At 35.4% G+C, this 19,665-nt stretch overlaps 2 protein-coding genes across 6 annotated transcripts in view; both read left to right on the top strand.

Moving 5' to 3' along the window:
- Positions 1-11,786, top strand: part of LOC101739890 (protein FAM107B) — a 35,820-nt gene extending 24,034 nt beyond the window's left edge. For all 4 annotated transcript variants that reach the window (XM_062674898.1, XM_062674901.1, XM_062674899.1 and 1 more), the window contains exons 3-4: positions 3,526-3,635; positions 8,654-11,786. In XM_062674898.1, the coding sequence (XP_062530882.1) occupies positions 3,526-3,635; positions 8,654-8,814 (271 nt within the window). In that variant the 3' untranslated portion in view covers positions 8,815-11,786. The remainder of the gene's footprint in view (positions 1-3,525; positions 3,636-8,653) is intronic.
- Positions 11,787-12,293: 507 nt separating this feature from the next.
- LOC101742562 (homeobox protein 2) lies at positions 12,294-18,983 on the top strand. 2 transcript variants are annotated; one of them, XM_021351795.3, is made up of 4 exons: positions 12,294-14,192; positions 14,982-15,173; positions 16,783-16,955; positions 18,442-18,983. In XM_021351795.3, exons 1-4 carry the CDS (start codon positions 12,294-12,296, stop codon positions 18,647-18,649), a joined length of 2,472 nt encoding a protein of 823 aa, XP_021207470.1. In that variant the 3' UTR covers positions 18,650-18,983. The 2 variants fall into 2 exon arrangements, 1 of the variants encoding a protein (XP_021207470.1); XR_005246041.2 differs by lacking the exons at positions 12,294-14,192; positions 14,982-15,173 and adding an exon at positions 15,232-16,678.
- The last annotated feature ends 682 nt before the right edge of the window (positions 18,984-19,665 follow it).

Raw genomic sequence — 19,665 nt, 5'->3', positions numbered from 1 at the left:
ATAACTATTGGCTACATCTGACAACATGCGTTGTGATTAGTTTTCAAAAGAGAGCTAATAGATTTTAACTATAAAATATTTTATTTCACAAAGTATTTATTGTCTGTTTTAGTTAATTGATCGTCTCTTTTAACTACTTTTTGGATTATTTTGTTATTGTATCTGGTTGCCTATTATTACATATTATAATAGAAATTATGTAAAAATGTCCCAGGAATAATGATAGAATACTTGTTATAATTTTATTAGGGTAACAAACTGAATACTTCGTTTTTGCCGTTCCTAAGTTTAAATTCTCGCAGACAGGTGTGCCGCATCCTGTCTCGGCACCAAACCAATTATTGCACATCTGTTGCACGAACCATTGGAATTTGTGGTTCGCCAAGCTATTGGAGTTTCATTTGGATCTTTGAAATTACAATATTCTCTTTCTATTTTTATTAAATTGCACAACTCTTTTGTATGTATGTAGTTAATTTTCAGAATTTCCAAAATTCATTTATCTAAATGCAGTCGATTGATTACCTTGAATACAGAGTCAACCTGTTGAAATAGTCCATTTGCACGTCCAATTTGATTCTCGGTTCCATCTAGTCCTGTTATTTCCGCTTCTGCAAGCTCCGGAAGGAAGCAATTCCAGTCCGACTTGCTAGCATATAATTGTTAATGCATTCTAGTAAATAGTGCAACAAACATTGAAAGATTCCAGTTTATGTATTTGTTTTAATTTAAGTTTAATTATTTCGTGTCTTCAATTAACGCGATGCGTAAGGAATAATAATGTTTGCAAATTATGTAAAACTTCTATTGGTGTCATGAATTTCAATTATATCGTTGAACACTCAGTAATTTCCTAATTTGGTAAACCCGGATTTTTTCCAACAAATAAATACTGTACATGTACCTATCTGATAGTCTATCATAAACCTACATCAATCTAACAAACAAAAGTTGTTCTAAACGTTACATAAGTAACAAAGGTCACAAGTCAAAGTAATATTACCTAATGATGGTAATTATTTATAAATTAGATTAATTTTCAAATAACAAACTCGATAGCTTAATCTAATGTAAACAGCGTTAATTATTCCAAATTATGTGCAACTCAAGATGCAATAACAGAAAAGCGTTAGGCTCATTAATTCTAATAATTAGGTCTAGATATAGAACGATGTAGATGACGACGGTGGCCTTAATTCGTCTTGTAAACAGAGTTACTATACTTCGCAAGCACCAGTGACAATGTGCCGAGGACTAATTTAGCCGGGATTAAACCGAGCTAACGAACTAGCTGGCTCTAATAAGTTTTTAGCTTGGTAGTTTGACACTAACGTAAATCGGCCTAATTATGAACGCTTCAAGTAACAATAACATTTTAAAAAGTCGTAAACCTTCAAAATTTGTTACAAAACGAATTAATTTGATTTGAGATCAACAACGCAATACGAATACATTATTACGAAGGATTATTATGGGTGACGCAACGTTAGACTAGCAGGACTTATTTGAGAACAGATGTGCAGCGAAATAAATAAAAAATGCAGTTATATGACGTCATTGCAGTAAGTGCCAACGAATAGTTCACACATGCAGGTACCGCGCGTGGGAATCCTTCGAGGGAGCTTTGTATGAAACAATAACGAATTGTGTTTTAGGCATAGTGACTGTGAGATTGTTGCGTGTATTATTTATGATAAATACATTTGTTGACAATGTCTATGTGGGTAAATGAGTAAACTTATGTAATATCTGCTGTTTATAATGCGATCTGTATAAATTACAGTAACTTTAGTAAGTATCCGCCGAATGGAACGAATGTTGTTGTGACGCGCATTTTATTAGCCATTTGGTAAACTTTGCACAATTCGCCGTGAATGTTGATATCAGTTGAAATACCACATTACCATATAAGGTTAAATACATTTAATGGATTCCGTATCACAACACGATATGATAAGATTACAACAACGTCGCCACTACGTTGTTTTTCTTATCTCATTCTATATTTCTAATCGATATTAATGTTCATCACGCTTGTTTTCGCATATTTTAGTCTTTGTCTGCAATTTTTTTTTATGTTTAAAGTATGTGCTATCTACTAGCGGAGATATGCAGTCAACGCTCATTCCGAAGCTGTAACTCCATTTTAATATGGTTTTTTTTATTGCCCTTGTAGGCAGACGAGCATACGGCCCACCTGATGGAGAGTGGTTACCGTCGCCCTTGGACTTCAGCAATGCCAGAGGCAGAGTCAAGCCGCTGCCTACCGCTTAATACTACGTATATTTAAATATAAAATAGTTCACTTAATAATTAATAATAAAAATCTAACTATTGTTAATAATAGTATAAAGCAACCATACCTGCTGTATCTTTTTCTGAATTTCTGTAGATAAACGGCTTTGTCTGGAAGAGAGGGCTTTTAGCGATAAGATTGCCTATTGTACCCTCTCTCTTTCCCTCATTTCGAGAGACGTTTCTCCATCTCTCTTCGGTTTTTAATTAAGTTACATACAACTTTTTAGTCGCTATAATTTTGTTGTGTATATAATCACACTTTGACTGAAAGGTTCCCTATCACATATTTTCGGTGGTCCCGATGCGTTCGTGTTTTGTCATCATCAATTCATATTTTGAAGATCGGCACTTCAAGATCAACAATGATCGGTATGAAGAAAACCGGTGTAGCAGCGACATTGCTATCTCACTCGCGCGCTTGCATTTTAATGACGTGACGTCATATACCGTATTGTGCATCCTTGTTTTGGTCATTCGCGCTACAACAATTCCATACAAGGTTCCACTTGAACTGTTTATGATTTTTTTTTATTAGAGATTTTGGATTACAGAAATTCCTATAAAAAATATCCTACATGAAAGCTTCTGTATCTTACATAACAGTACAGTCCTAATTCTATATCCTAATTCTTATCTGAGACTTTTTCGACTTACGACTGACTCGGTGGTGCTGTTGTTAGCGTCCCTGACCGAGGCGCCGAGGGTTGTGGGTTCGAGCCCCACATCGGGTACAAAAATCATATATTATAATGAACAGGTTTGTTTGCTGTTTGCTGGGTGGTTATTATCTATATACTCGTATGTATTTATTTAATCGTATATGAGTATGGATATCTGTCTCTGGTTCCCATAGCACAGGCGATCCAAGTTTGGAGCCTGATAACCGTGCGGGATTTGTTTATTTATTATTATTATTATTATATCTTAATTCCTTGTGGTATGGCCACCGTGACTGGGTTAGTACCACTGTTTTGCATGCCATTTTTTTTCTTATCTATCCCCGAAGTGACCGATTACATTCATGTTGTCATACCCGATTGGCACCAGATATGCTCTGGCCTGGTCTGGCTTAATAACTAAAAAAAAATAAAAAAATAAACAATTCTATTTTTCAATAGCCCACACAAGGATTTTCTATTGAACAGGATCGTTTTGAAAAAAAAATAAAAATTTAATTTGAGAAACTTATTATAGCTAATTTTGAATGAAGCTATTCTTTTATTTTAGAGGAAAGAATGTCCTAAATCAAAAGAGCGAATTGGAAAAGGCGCTATCGAAACACAAAGAGAAGCAGATATTGAATCAAATGCGGGAACAGCAACACAAGGATGCGCCAGGTAAGAAATTCGTTGTTGTTTTTTTTTTTATTAGATTGCTAACCTCTAAAGCAAGATATCTTGTAATTAATTCGGTACACCAAAACTATCAATTGCATTATATAACGAATTTGAAGATTGCGTAATGACGGAACAAAAGTCAATCGAGTTTCAATTTTATTATATTAAATTTCTCCTGCACTGTGGTATTGGGATCGTGCAATATTTCTCTGGTCTTATTGGGATTATTAGTCATTTGCCTTAGAATGAACAAAAGCCTTAACATAAGTTTTATAACATTGATAATATTTTGGTAACATATAATAGTAAAATAGGGCTGTGATTGAGTTCAAATCACCGATATTGTAATGTTACAATCTCTTCATTTGGTTGTCTGTTTGTTCGATCTTCACACAATGTGTTTATGGTATTTATTAGTACGATTCTTTTTTAATTACAGTCTCAGGTCTATCTAACTAAATATTGTTTGTCTTTCTTTATAATTTTCTCTTATCTCGCTAGAATTCATTCTCGATCAATGCTCCATTTCTTACCACAAATAACGCTATTACATAAGGGATAGTTGTAATCTTTATTGGACTATTACTATATCCCAGCTAAGTAGATTGTGATGAGGAGAGCCGCAGACCGGGTTCAGTGGTGTAGATTGGGAGAGGCCTTTGTCCAGCAGTGGACGACTGTGGGCTGTTGATGATGAAGTAGATTGTCTTGTCAATGTAGTAATTGAATGTCACGGTCATATATCACTGCAATATTGGCATTCGACCTTGACGATTGTTCCGAAACGTGAATAACTCAAGTGATACGCAATTTCAAAACAAGTAAGATAATAACGTATTATGAAATTTAAAATGTTGCGATGTTATGCTGCCTCTTTCTACCGTGAAGCAGTAATGCGTTTCGGTTTGAAGGTTGGGGTAGCCGTTGTAACTATACTGAGAACTTAGAACTTATATCTCAAGGTGGGTGGCGCATTTACGTCGTAGATGTCTATGGGCTCCAGTAACCACTTAACACCAGGTGGGCTGTGAGCTCGTCCAACCAACTAAGCTAAAAAAATAAATAATAGACACACAACGGATGACCAGGGTCGAAACTCAAGGTACTCTACTTTTTTAGTAGTTCAATAAAATTACAGCGGTGATTTATTCATACGTTTCAGTGATTTGTCGAAAAATGTCGTAATTTTATATGAGATGCAGTAGCATTGGTCGATCAAAATGCATATTGCTATAAAATACGCTCGACGTCAAAGCTAATAATGATAAATCAAAGAGTGGATTTGAAAAACATATTTATTACTCTATTGCTAACCAACTTAAGACATAAAGTAGAAGTTTTTATGGTACTTGTTAACGGCTGTCTAAAGTCACAAGAACATAGTACATTTCCTGAATTGGTGGCATCAGCGCTCTCTCAAAACACGCCCTTCCTTCCAATAGTAAAAATCTACACTAACAAGTGCTCTAAAAGCAAAAACTATTTTGCGACCGTGTAAATAAATTAAATCTTGCCACTCCTTTTATTCGAAAAATTTACGAAACTAGAATCTAACTAATCGAAGACTTCTCGGTTGTATTTGTTCACGTAATATTTCCGCAACGTAATTGCCTATAAATACAGCAAGTATTAATTAGTTGAACTGTTTTTTTGTTGTTGTTGTTGTTATGAAACTTGAAGATATCGAAGCGCGTACAATTTAAATACTAAAGTTTAACAAACCTTTTCAAGTTCCATAATACTATCTACATATATACGGGTAGTTTTCTAATTACAGCAGAAGAGTGCATTATGCGGCATAATGCTCAACGTTGAATGTTCCAACTACAGCAACGCTTCGCACAATCGAGCACTCAAAAGTACTGCTCTCGCGTGATACTCGCAATCGATGCCGACTCAGTGACAGAAAATTGACAAGTGTTTTTTCTTTAAGTTGGCATTGATCGAAATTTTGTTTATATTATCGTTAGTAATATTATTTAATGTTGAAAAAAATTGTAAGGCTTTCGTTTCGTCGTAGTTTCAATAGAAATATATAATAATAATCAATGTTATAATTAAAACTGTGCTAACTTAGCACACTCTGCTGATGCATTTGAAAACTAATTCACGTTCCAATTAAGCTTCAGCATAATTCGGCATTGTGCGTCACTGAGTCGCATTATGCTCTGTAATTGGAAAACTACCATTAATACGTGTAGCAAACCGCTTTTTACGAAAATTGCGCTGGCAGAGGAGTATGAATTTTCCCACATTTATAGTGAATATAGAGAAGGAGTGAACAATGCGAATATTTTTTTTTTAAATGCATAAAAAATACATTAAACCAATAAAGAAAACATTACACACACCAACATATATTTGACACACTCACGCATAAATACTATTTTTGTTATTGTTAAAGTCTGTGGTCAAGTTGAGAATAGATTAATATTGATTTCTTTAATATTATTTGTCTATAGTGTAGCCTTAGCGAAATCTGTGATTATAGAAGTAAAGTCTTTGACAATAGAACCATAATAATGTTCAAACTTATAATTTAAATTAAGAATTATTGTCGAATTTCAACTACCGGACAACCACTAGTATCCGTAAATTGTTGCTATAAAATAAATTAGGAATATTCTCGTTAGAGTCGGGGTTGCTCGTTCGGAATACGAATCTTTAGTTTGATTTTTTGCTCGCATATTTGTTTGAGGGCCATTATTGGGCGCATAATGTGAACACCGGCCGCAGGTGCATCTTGAGGCCGTTCACCTTCAAGGCGAATATAACATTCCATTATTCAATACAACAAGCACAACTATTTTTAATGAACCCAAAAACTAAAATAGTGTTGTACAATAAAAATAAAGATTCCTAATAATAATTGTAAATAAACCCTCCTTTGTTAATTTAAATAGTTAATTTTATAAGCAACAAAGGACAATAAAGTCATTAGCGTTTATCTGAAACCTCAAACGACACTGAATGAAAGTGAAAATATCGTGCTCATATCTTTGTCCGATTGATTTGCCTAAGAGAAAACTATCACTAGAAATATCGGAAGTGATTATAGCGGCCATATTGAATCTTATTACTTATATTACTGTGAGAAAATCAATTGATACAGTCAATTTGTAATACTGTACCGTAATCGGTATTTGCAAAGACAGATTTTAATATTTTGTTGGTGATTTTTACTTTCGACAATCTTTGTCTTATAGAATTCCCGCGTATTTTTTTTAAAATTTCTATTCAAGATACGAGACAAATACAATAGACTTCGGCAAATTGATATGACGTGATAAACATTTTGCTAATAAACGTACGCAGTATGTGGTAGTAATTAGATACTCGTACCTACACTTACTCGTACATTTACAATACTAGATAAAGTTTATGATTACGTTACATTTTATAGTAAGATATTTAGTAGATACGAACGAAAGGAAAAACCCAAGAAAAAGTTCGCATTCATCATTATCTAGGTACATTTATTTCCACATACATAAATCCTGTTATTGATAAACGCTGTGGAATCTACATCCAGCTTATTGTGCTTTGTTTCTCAATTGTGTTTTTTTATTGCTTAAATGGATTGACGAGCTCACAGCCCACCTGGTGTTAAGTGGTTACTGGAGCCCATAGACATCTACAAAGTAAATGCGACACCCGCCTTGAGATATAAGTTCTAATGTCTCAGTATAGTTACAACGGCTGCCCCACCCTTCAAACCGAAACGCATTACTTCTTCACGGCAGAAATAGGCAGGGCGGTGGTACCTACCCGTGCGGACGCACAAGAGGTCCTACCACTAGGAAGGTCCCTTCACTGCAACTATAATTTTGCGGGTTTGATCTTTATTAAACGATGTTAATCGTTCACCGTAGAAGTAGATCGTGAACATTTGTTAAGTACGTATTTCATTAGAAAAATTGGTACCCACCTGCGGGATTCGAACACCGTTGCATCGCTAGAGACGAATGCACCGAACGTCTTATCCTTTAGGCCACGACGATTCAAATCGCTCAAATTGTTCGAAAAACAGTTTTGAGTACATACAAGTCCAGTTGGTAGTCTTGGTAGTAAGTCAGTAATTTTGATGGTAAAAACAACGGTCTAACTATTCTTATGTCGTGGGTATGGTTCATTAATTCAATTTAGAATTCATTCGGTTTCACAAAACAGTAGAGTCGAAGTTGATTGATAACAAACATGTTCCTTTTCCGTTTGTAGATAAAATAAATACGTCATTAATTAAAAGTGGTTTTTGTTGAAGTTTTTAATGATTTGTTTGAATGTTAGGTTTTTTTCCAAACGCAATTGCTGGTAGCTTATCGGACTATTCCAACTACGCGCGGACGGGTAGGTGAGCTCACGGGCTCAACCTGAGAGAATTTGCTAACGCTTGTCCTAGCAAGAGCAGTGCTTCGCTAAATTTACCACCGAATCGGAATTGCGACCCACTGAGAGAAACTCAGTGAGTTGTGTCCACGGGTTAGATTGCGCTTCGAATTCGACGAGAACGATGACCGGTGCTAGGAGAGCCTAAATGCACCGAGAGTGGATCTGGAGTATCCGATAAGATATGATATATTTTGGGCGACGGCGGCTTTGCGTAGTTCCGTCGCCTGACTCGAATATGTATTTTGAGGCGGCCACGATAACCCTCTATCGTGATGCGCCGCTTTTTCGCAGAAAAATGTCACGAGGGAGCTCATGATTAGTCATTCCACAGTCATTCTCTTGGAATAAAGGAAATCATAAAAAAAACATATTTTGGCAGATTTTTGCTAAAAAATCAATTTTTTTATAAAAACGCGACCCACTGTGAAGTTCCGGCGAGAAACTCAGTGGGCGGTGTCTGTGGGTTAATTTACTCGTCGAACCCTTCGTCGCAAGCGGCGGGAGGATCCGAAACGACGTGTTTTGGGCAAAACATAGCTTAGAACAGATTAGAGTTCGACTGTTCGCATCGGGGTCGGAGGGTTGTACACGCGGAATTATTCAATTTTTTTTTCTTCTTTTTTTTCCAGAATTAGAACGCGCCCTGACAGAGCGAGCTCGGCGACTAGAACAAGCCGAGCAGACTACAGAAGAAGTAGAGCCGGGCACAAACCCGACTTTGCAAGAGATACGAGCGCGCTTGAGACATGCGGCTCCTCCCGCGCACACACCGGCAGCCTCTGCACACTGAAATTCCAAATTTCGTCGTCTTACCTTTAGAGAATCCTTCTGGTACTAAACTATATTCTATGAACTATGTCTTCTTAGTAATGAAACTGGTTAGGACGGCACATGTCTTGTTCAAAAAGTCGATATAAAAAAGGCCACAGATTAAACACGAGCAGCGCCATCTAGATGGATGAATTTGAGTTATTTGCATCGCCATCTAGCGCAGACTAAAATAATAATACAAGGCTGCTCAGATTTGATTATACACGAGGCGTGTTTGTTTAATATTACCATTGAATTGAGTGTTTGCGTTTTGTTGGTTGTAGATGGTGTGAGTGTGAAACATTTTGTTTGCAAAGCTTGTATGGTATAAAATGTTAATATGATTACTTATAATACTTTATAATATTTGTATAGATACCTAATTGTTTTTCAACGAGTAATCACTAAAAGTGTCACAAAAAGTATCAATTTATTATGTACTTGGATTATTATAGATCTCTCATTGGAGAGTTTCTTCGAGTTTGACGGTTTGAAATATGTTTTTATTTATTACGTTTTTCAGCTTAATTTTTTAAATTGAGAATTGACAAATACGTAATGTTATAGAATCGAGCAATGAACGACTGACGCATCGACTGCATGTTAACCATAAGGGTAATGTCGACTCCAACAAGAGTAAAAAAAAGATATTTTTCTAAACTTTTTAACGTCACAAAAAAATGTAGAAGTTCACTCTAACGTTCTCACTGTACACCAATATTTTTAATTACCAAAAATGTAAAAAATAATAAACGAATAGTGCAAGCCATTGTCAATTTTGATAAAAACATATGATAGAACTAGATTAGACAGATTAACCGGTATCTGGTATTGCCAGTGCCCATGGGCGGTGACTATTTACCGTCAGATGTGAACAAATGAATGTTGATTCTCTGTGATTGCGACAAAAAATAATGCCAAAAAAATTAACTCTCAATAAAATCAATTGCTAGTCACAACCTAAGATTAAATCTTTTGTCAATGTTAGCAGCTATGTTCTTTGTTCTAACTTGATACACAATATCATTATGTTCACAAATCAGACCGAAAATTATCATGTCCATTATTTTATGGAGAATTCTAGAAAACTACACACACTATTATTTACTGAGATCTAATCTCAATTTGGCGCTTGCAATACAGTGACCATGATCACGGATAGACAGAAGACTGCGGGTAGGATGCCATGAACGGAAAAATCTGTCTACCTTCTTTCCAGTCCTTTTCTGGTGTTACCATTAAAACTCGATGACTCGCCCCTGCCCTATACTTTAACGGTATCGACACTTTTTTTCGAAAATTTTGAACTCGCTTTCTATTTTACTAAATATATATTTACAGCGGTGTCAAAATATAGGGGAACACATCGCTTGTGAAAACCGTAATAAGAACTCGTTAAATAACAGTGTCTAATAAAACAATCGTGGTAAGGGCCTCGGAAGTTATAGAAAAGAAATAATTCAGAAAACAAATCTGTAATAACGAAGTCACGTTCAGTGTGCTTAGTGTGTGTTTTTTAACGTTCTGGATAGCGTAAAAGTTAACTTATATTAAATTTGTTAGTTGTAAAGTTGAAATGCAGTTAGAACAGCGCTCTTAGCGGCAAACGTAGGCAAACGTTCCAACTCCATACAAAGTTGAGTTAATTTTTCCTCTATCGCGAACGTTAAAAATTCGCACTAAGCACACTTTTCACAATTATGAACATGCATCTCCTTACTTGTTACGCCTTTAAAGTTGCCTATTCATATATTTTTGGTAAATAAAAAATATTGGTGGATAGCCTTCTAACTTCGACAAATAGTTTTGATAGTTGTTAATACATACAAATACATTTTTTTATGAAACACCTTATAGAACGTAGATAGATATTGACAGTTATAGAGAGTATATTGGATAGATATTTAAACGTTTTATTCATATTTTAAAAGTAGATATCCTATGAATATTAGAGTAAAAAAAACAAAATCATAGTACATACTAAGAAATTCTACATATATATATTTTAATAGTGTTATTGTAGTGTCTGTTCACGTCTTAGATTTTATCGGAAAATGTAACGCTCCTTTAAAGATAATACATTTTTTGGATCCTATACACTTGCACTTGTATTGTAATGGCCTTAAACTTGAAATACCCTTAATAGTCGACCAGTATGTTTGCATTCGAAGTGTTCAAATTCAAAGATAGAATATTTTTTTATAGATTTTATTCGATGTCTAATAAATGAGACAGAGATTTCACAAATTAATAGATATTAAATGATATTAGGTGAAAGAACCCATATAAATTGTTATACCTAGGTGATGTTCTGTAGCAAGAAAATGTCTAAGTCACAATATTAAATGTATATGTACCTAATTCTATTGAGTGTTTAAACTTTATATTAAAATATCATAATACATGATAAACGTTTATCGGAGTTTATAATAAAAAATAATAATCACCATAAATAATTTAGTAATAGTTGTATAGATTACATTTAGAATCTCTAAAATTCTAGTAACGTTGTCTTCTAGGAACTATATAATTATTATATATTCATTCTTACGATATAAATTCTCCACTGTGCCTATTCGCATGTTTGTTTATTACCTATCGGACATTATCAGTAGTGGAAAGTGGAAATGTAAATTTTTGTTCATCACTTTTGATAACTTTCAAGTATCAGATTACTAAAAGTCATTCCACTTGTTATTCTTTCACTAAATACTTCGTTTCTTTTTCTGTTAAAATTGTTGTTAAGTTGAATTGTATTTTAATTTAGTACAAAGTGGCGCCTTCGTATTAAGAAGGATTGACTATTCGAAGCTTAGGAAGCTGCCGTGGCCATTTTAAGTTGGATAGTTTATGACGTAAACGTAGTTCTTAAGCGTTTCATTCTTTGAAAGTTTGAAAATTAAAGCTGTACGAAAATAATTTGCATAGTCAAATAAACTTGTTTTTAGCAAAGTTCTTTATTTATTTACGCGCATAACCAAATAAAAATTAGCATTAATTTGAATTAGCATTTTGTTCGAATGTAAATATTTATTACCTACCCATTTTGTTAATTAACGTTATAAGTGGATTGCTTCATTTTTTTTAACTGGAAACGTCAGATATAGCTAAATTAACATCATGTGTCAATAGGAGTAACAAAAAAATACGGAAGACACATTTCCTAGGCGATAAGGTAATTTTCTTTCACGCTTCGATATTCTCAATTATCAGAATGCATCGAAACTAGTTATTAGTGAATTAATCGGGGAAAATTTCCGAGTTGTTCATGCATGAAACGCTTTCGTTTTCTCAGGACGAGGAGTGACTAGTAGTGGTCAGACCGAATAGAGACGTGGAAGCCAGTCAGTTTTCGCGATTATTCCATTACGTCCACAGTCGACGGACGGAAACCATTTAAACATCACGTCCAAACAATGTTCATAGTGCGCTGTTAATTATACTAGTGATCAAATCGACATGTCTCAAAGACGAATTTATATTTTATTTATCGCGTTGTTTTACCTCTACATTTCTGCGGAAGCGAAGAAATCGAAGAAAAACAGGCGACCGTATGTCGATGAAGAAACAAGCACGCCACAAGCCAACGTCATCTCGTATTCAGCATTTGGATTTAATGATGTCGGATCGTACGACGGTTTCATGCCGACCTCCGCAGATTACACTGGTTTTAGTTCTGCTGGTGTCAATCAAGAATCATCAACGAGATTGTACGCGCCCGCTTTCCCAACTGCTCTCGATGCAACGGACTTTGGAAACAATTTTGCTACTCAAGCTTTTGATGGCGTAAACGATAATGACGGTCAGAAATCTGGCGTTCTTCAATACAATCCGAATAATTTTAACTATTTTAATTCTCAAACATTTGAAAATTCAAACGATGATCACCGAAATATAGGAACCGTAGAGTTATATAGTGAAGATAGAGAAAATCCTATATACGGTACCAAAATTCATAAAGGTAAAATTAGAGAACCAACACGATTTAATTATACGGAAAATAACACTTTTCCCAGCCAAGAGATTTATCAAAACTATGCTAATATGCCTATGATAACAGATACACATGAAACGACAGCGGACGGTGATACAAAATCGAACAATCCGGATAAAAATATACAAAATCAAAATTCAGTTAATAAATTCAATACTAATGAAAACAATGCAGTTCAGAATACACATAATCCAATTAAATTTCAAAAAGTCGTCGATTTCACTAATCTCAAACCACATTACCCCATTTCATTTCATAGTATCTCGACAACCACACCCAGGGACATAATCGATTATGGTTCTTTGCCACATTCTCATTCTGGGAATGCGTATGAAAATGCAGTGTCCGAAAATAATAGTCAAATGGTAAAAAGTGGATCTAATATAAATGGCAAATACAATTTTAATAAACATATCAATATAAATGACGATAATGCGATTTTCTCTAATCATTATAGTTTAAATAGTGTTACTCCAAATAACAACGAAAACGAGCCTTATAAAAAACCTATCAAATCTACAGAAAGCAAGAAAAAAATAAAAGAAAAGCCCTGGTTTTTAAATAAAAATAGCACAGGTAATATACGTAATTGGAAAGATTTGTCACATGGCAAAAGATACGAGTATTCAAATAATAACATAAATATGACATTTAAATACGAATCTAATGAATCGAGAAATCCGTTAAATAATATTGATGAAATTGTGCCAGCAAGCAGTAACTTAGTGGATTTGAATTATCCACAGCAACAGATATTTTCCACTTTTAAAAAAATGCCTGAAATTTCGTTTAGTGATTATTCTAGTATCAAGTCATTTAAAGACTCGCAACAGAAGTTGAATGATTTTTCTAATGCTTATAGAAGTCAACTGAGCACCACGCCGTCTTCTAGCTCATACTGGGGAAATACTTATGAAGTAACTGAGTTGCCATCGTTTAAAAAACACCCACATTTCAGTGATGACCTTGATGATGAAATTGTTAGCATACCAAAACGGAATAAATATCATCACTACCACTCCACTCCATATGAAAATAAACCAAATTATTGGCCCTATGGCCATCATAATCCCTACAAATCTAGCAGACCTAAAGATTGGAATAACGAAGAACCAAACCGCTTTAAATCTGAAGAGGATTTACTGGGTTTAAGAAATCAAGATACATCTCGTCCATCATATGTTCCAACTTACAAACCCACAGCATACAGTAGTTCAGATGATAGTGATTATTATAACAAAGTCGTGGACAGGTGGAGGCAATCATATTTGAGATCGAAATATAGGGATTCCAATTTTCGGGATTACGAAAGCTTAGGAACAGATACGAAGGCTTTACATATCCCTGTACCAAAACCATACCCGGTAAGTATTAACATCGATGATCATAGCATTTTATTCTTAAGTTACCGAAAGCATGTTTCATTTTTATTACAACAATTAATATATCCATTGGGCAAATTGCTTGTGAAACCACATGGCTAAATTTTTTATAAAAAATCTAGATGGAATGCGGATCGGAAAATCTCTTGGCTTACGTCTCGCACTATTTTCTTGTTCTTGGTCAGTAAGATAATGTGCATCCAAGCGTTTAGATGAACATCTTTCAGAATATATCAATAATTAATTGATCGAGGTTGATAAAAGAACAATAATAAAATGGAAATAAAATTACGATTCAGCAACACAAGTCATTATTGAAAGTTAAAGTTACTAGGATTTCTCCTAAGTCGCCAATTTTAAAACACTGAGTAACTGAAGAAAGTATTGGATATTCTTATTATGGGTCTATCGACTCATAGTCTGTGAATAGTGTTGCGCTAGATTAGCTTTCAATTAATAGTGAAAGCAATTTCTTGAGTAGTTTCCTTGGGACACTTGTTTTTAACCTTAAGTTATGATGTGTCTAATTTTATTAAAATATATTTATTATTATTATTGGTATTAGAGCAAAATTGTGGCTCATATTCATTACTACGATATCATTACTTGATAGAGAATAGTTACAGTTTTTGAGAGAATGTCTCCATGTAGCTCTTGATGTATGTTTATTAAAGCGGTCTTGAAAATGTCTTTAAGAGACAGTTAATGGTAAGCTTAGACGATTGAAGAGGTAAATACGAAGATTTAGTATTCGTTTTACCGAACTTACAGATTGAAGTTCCCCATCCAGTAATAGTACCGGTGCCCCAGCCCTACCCTGTCCATGTTCCGGTGTCGAGGCCCGTGGCTGTGCCAGTGGTCCACGAGTTGCAAATACCTATAGAGAAACCAGTACCTTATCCTGTTATTAAAAAAGTTCCTTATCCGGTAGAAAAGCCGGTACCAGTGACGGTGGAAAAAGAGGTCAGTCTAAAATTTATTTAGTCGGTACTAATTTCCACGTGCCTCGATATGGTGACTCCATCAACAATGTAACATCAGATGGGCTACGATCAAGTCTCCTTTTTTACTCGTCGTGGCTTAAAGGATAAGACGTACGGTTTATTTGTATCAAGTGATGCGACTACTTCGTAAGAAGGTGACACTCTACTAAACTTGCACACGCCCGGTCATGACCTATGCAAGTGTAGTGTCGCTCAAGCGGATCGCACTAATTTAAGACACCTTCAAGTCATTCAACCCCGATAGCCGTCAGAGCACCGTGGTTCTTAAGGAATGTGGATCTCCATGATGACCTGGAGCTTGACTCCGTCAGCAAGTATCGTCATCAGTGCGCTACTTTGAGAAGGCGGCACGGCACGAAAACTCTTGTCGTGACCGCCAGATATTAAATACCCAATCCTGCCGACCAAAGGGTTCGGTGAGTAAACTAACCCATAGACACAGCCCAGCTGAGTTTTTCGCCGGATCTTCTCAGTGGGTCGCGTTTCCGATTCGGTGGTAGATTCTGCGAAGCACTGCTCTTGCTAGGGCCAGTATTAGAGAAGCCTCTTAGCTTGAGCCCCGACAGCTCATCTACACGTTAGGGTTACGCTGACATAGTTTCTCATGGCTATCAACTCAGGTAGGAAAAAAAGATACAACTATGCCCACGTTCAAATTCCTCAGCCATCTACTTATTATTTCTAATGAAATGCAAACTAACGAATAACATTGTGTAATAATAAATATAATTTGCGTAGTTACTAGACAATTGCGATATAGACCTCAAGTCTCAAGCCTCAAATCTCTATCTATACAATTAAAAAAAAAACTCGTACTCGACATCAACAACGTAAATTCAACCCACCATGAAACATGAGTTCTAAGTCTCAGTTTTATAGAGTCTATAGTGTTTAATCCTTCAAACCTAAACGCATTACTGTTTTGTGGAAAAAAATAAGATGGAAGGTGTGGGCTCACAAGGCCCTACCACTAGTAATAAAATGTGAATAAACTATTTTATGATTCTGAATGAAGCAACGAGCAACTCGTAAAGTCTTACTGTCTTGCTAAAGCATCTATCGTATTGCAAAGGTACTGTTGTTGCAAGGCTTAGGAAAGGCTTAAAATATTTATTGATATCGAACGGCAAGATAACGCTATTCATTTTATGATGCACATAAAATTCCAGCACTTACAAATAGCATGATAACACGCATGATGCATCCTTGAAAGCAAAGCACGAATATCTTCATCATTCATCGTTTAGGTTTCATGTAGAGAATCATTTGAAAAATATCAATACTTTAAATAAACAGGCAATGGATAAGCGCCGTTTTCACATCAACGGATTTTATTTTTGTGTATAGTTTTTAAGGCTTTTAAATTTGCAAATAGTCGAGTGTTGTTTTTTTTTTACAAATGTTTATGACGAATCAAAACATAAAATGTAATGTACAAAATGAATCTCGTATCATAAGGTGTCGGTGAGTGAGTGTGGTCGTTATTTTTTTTAAAAGAAACAAATTTGAGAATTGTGAAAGCTCACCAATTTAAATCTCGCCTTAACAAAAGTTTTAAATTATTCTAGGTGACAGTTCCAGTGGTTAAACCGTATCCTGTACACATTCCTTACGTTAGGCCAGTTTTTCATAATTCGAAACCTTCAGTCGAGGAGTTTGAATACGAACAAGACGACGAAGAATACGTGTCGCGGCCGCAGAAAGAAAAGAAAAATGTGCACTATTCTAGAAAACCATCTAAGTGAGTACATGCATGCGTACACGTAGGTACTTCGCGCTTCGCGATCCGTATGATTTGGAGCCATATTCTAGTTCATGACCCGAGCATTTGCTTAGGATTTGTGTGATAAGTGCTTAATAAGTTGTCACTACATAGTATAAAACAAAGACGCTTTCTATGTCCCTATATCCCTATGTATGCTTAAATCTTTAAAACTACGCAACGGATTTTGATGCGGTTTTTTTTAATAGATAGAGTGATTGAAGAGAAAGGTTTATATGTATAATAACATCCATTAAATAGTGGAGAAATCAATAATAAATTACAGCTTCCGAAGCGAAGCGAGGGCGGGTCGCTAGTTTTAGTAAAAATTACTCTTGGCACAGCTGTTGGATCTTCAAATTTTATGCAAAGCCCGGGTTTATTTTGTGTTTAATGTCTAAATATTTTATTGCATATGTTATTGAAAATGCTATATTTACAACATTAATGTCGCTAACCACATTGATACCATGTCCGAATTTTAATGTATAATGTTACAGTTTTAAGGTGAAAGGCTAAAACGGGGAAATCTATAATAATATTATTTCAGCTTCAAACGCAACAGTCACCAACGTCTAATATTTAGGAAAAGAAACTTCTTTTAAGATTAATTATAAATTAAAATTCCTTCCTAGCACAACGTTGTTTGCACATAACGTAACTTCGCGACATTTTCACACGCACCCGATTCTATTCACGTTATGCAAACCGAATAACAATAACGCGAACCCGTTGCGCACGAAATGTTTTGAAGTTCAAAGACTTCGCTCGAGATATCTCATTGTAATGTTTGCATTGTAGCGGTTAACCAACGCACAACTTATCTTTAAAATATCTATGTAATTTTAGTTCCAACATTACTTAAGCATATAAAACATTGCGGATTTTCTCGGATCTTATAAATCTCCAATCACCTTTTTGTTGCATATATAGGTGAACGATCTTTCAATCTAATAGGTATAAAGGGGTTATCGGAGCCCTTGGACATCACAACGTGAATCATACCACACAATTTGAGGCATGGGGTCTAAGATTCAATTGTATTGTAATAGCCTGCCCCAACCTGTAATCTGGAATTCAAGTACACGTCGCGGCAGAAATAGGCAGGCATTGCTCTTGCTAGGGCTAGTGTTAGCAAATTCTTTCAGGTTGAACCCGTAAGCCCATCTACCCGTCCGCGCGTAGCTATAGGTAATAAATAGCCCCTTAAGCTAACAGCGAATGGGGAAAAAAGTAAATGGCTTTACTTAGAGAAAAAATAATCAGGTTCAGAAGACAAGATCCTAATTCAATGGCCATAGACCAGGATTTTCTCTTGTATAGCTCCGACCAAAGTGATAGATGAGATGTCAGATAATAAATTTTATAGCACAATTCTCAAGGTGGCATTTCTATTGCACCGTGTTCCATTTACAGAACTTTGATATTAAAAATATGTACGTGATCAGTCAAGCTTTTATTTCAGTTCAAGAACCAGATCCCGTAGACCGTCTCGTACTGTATATGAGGACCACGCCAGAAGGCGGTGGCCTGATCGCCGTAGACCTTCGTCAGTAGAACAAAGTTACAGGAAGCATCATGAAGAGGAACCTCAGACACGGCATAGATACAGAGCGTACGAGACATCAGATAACGAATACTATTATAACTGTAAAAGAACTAGGAGATGCTAGCTTCCGTGATAAAACTTAAGTGATTTTTAAGCTGCATTTGTTTATTTCGTCGCGTAGCTTTAATTATTTATATACGTTTGGAATTAAAATAAAATGTTTACCAATCTAGTGACATTAGATTTAAAATTTCCTTCTCAGAACCCATTATCTTACAGTAAAATTTAAGACTGCGAATCTATTAATTTTCAATTTTACTTCTTTTGTTTAGAGTAATAATATGTGAACGAAATTTAATAATATTATTATAGAATAGAAGATTAAAGATATCTTGGATAAGATAGAAGGAAATGTACCTAATTAAGGAAGGTTGTTATAATAAATGTTGCGTGAAAAAGTCTTTATTATTTTCTAGAAAAAGTGTATATTAATAATTTTTTTTCAAGGAATTTTATAAGCAAGTCGGACGCAGAGATGAAATCGTGAAGTTTCGCTCGGGCGCGCACTTTTACCAACGAACGCTTCGATAAACATGTGTACATTGTGCAATGTATAGGTTCCACCTTGATTTTTAGGTTTCATTTTTTTTATTGCTTAGATGGGTGGACGAGCTCACAGCCCACCTGGTGTTAAGTGGTTACTGGAGTCCATAGACATCTACAATGTAAATGCGCCACCCACCTTGAGATTTAAGTTCTAAGGTCTCCGTATAGTTACAACGGCTACCCCACCCTTCAAACCGAAACGCATTACTGCTTCACGAAACAGGCGGGGTGGTGGTACCTACCCGTGCGGACTCTTAAGAGGTCCTACCACCAGTGATTACGCAAATTATAATTTTGCGGGTTTGATTTTTATTACGCGAAGTTATTCTTTCACCGTGGAAGTCAATCGTGAACATTTGTTAAGTACGTATTTCATTAGAAAAATTGGTACCCGCCTGCGGGTTCGAACACTGGTGCATCGCCACATACGAATGCACAGGACGTCTTATCCTTTAGGCCACGACGACTTCAATTCCTTCATTAAATCCAATCAAACATTATAACACTAAAAATCGAACTAGATATGATGCTCAA

This window comes from Bombyx mori, chromosome 22 (genome assembly GCF_030269925.1).
Source record: "Bombyx mori chromosome 22, ASM3026992v2".
In the NCBI taxonomy this organism is placed as follows: domain Eukaryota; kingdom Metazoa; phylum Arthropoda; class Insecta; order Lepidoptera; family Bombycidae; genus Bombyx; species Bombyx mori.
Note: the sequence above shows the minus strand (reverse complement) of the source record. Positions and strands in the feature narration are given on the sequence as shown.

Excerpts from the sequence above, each read along its gene's own strand:
- LOC101742562 (XM_021351795.3), top strand. The coding sequence starts at position 12,294 with ATGTCTCAAAGACGAATTTATATTTTATTTATCGCGTTGTTTTACCTC. Across the intron at positions 14,193-14,981 it reads CTGTACCAAAACCATACCCG|ATTGAAGTTCCCCATCCAGT; the intron begins GTAAGTATTAAC and ends CCGAACTTACAG. Across the intron at positions 16,956-18,441 it reads TATTCTAGAAAACCATCTAA|TTCAAGAACCAGATCCCGTA; the intron begins GTGAGTACATGC and ends CTTTTATTTCAG.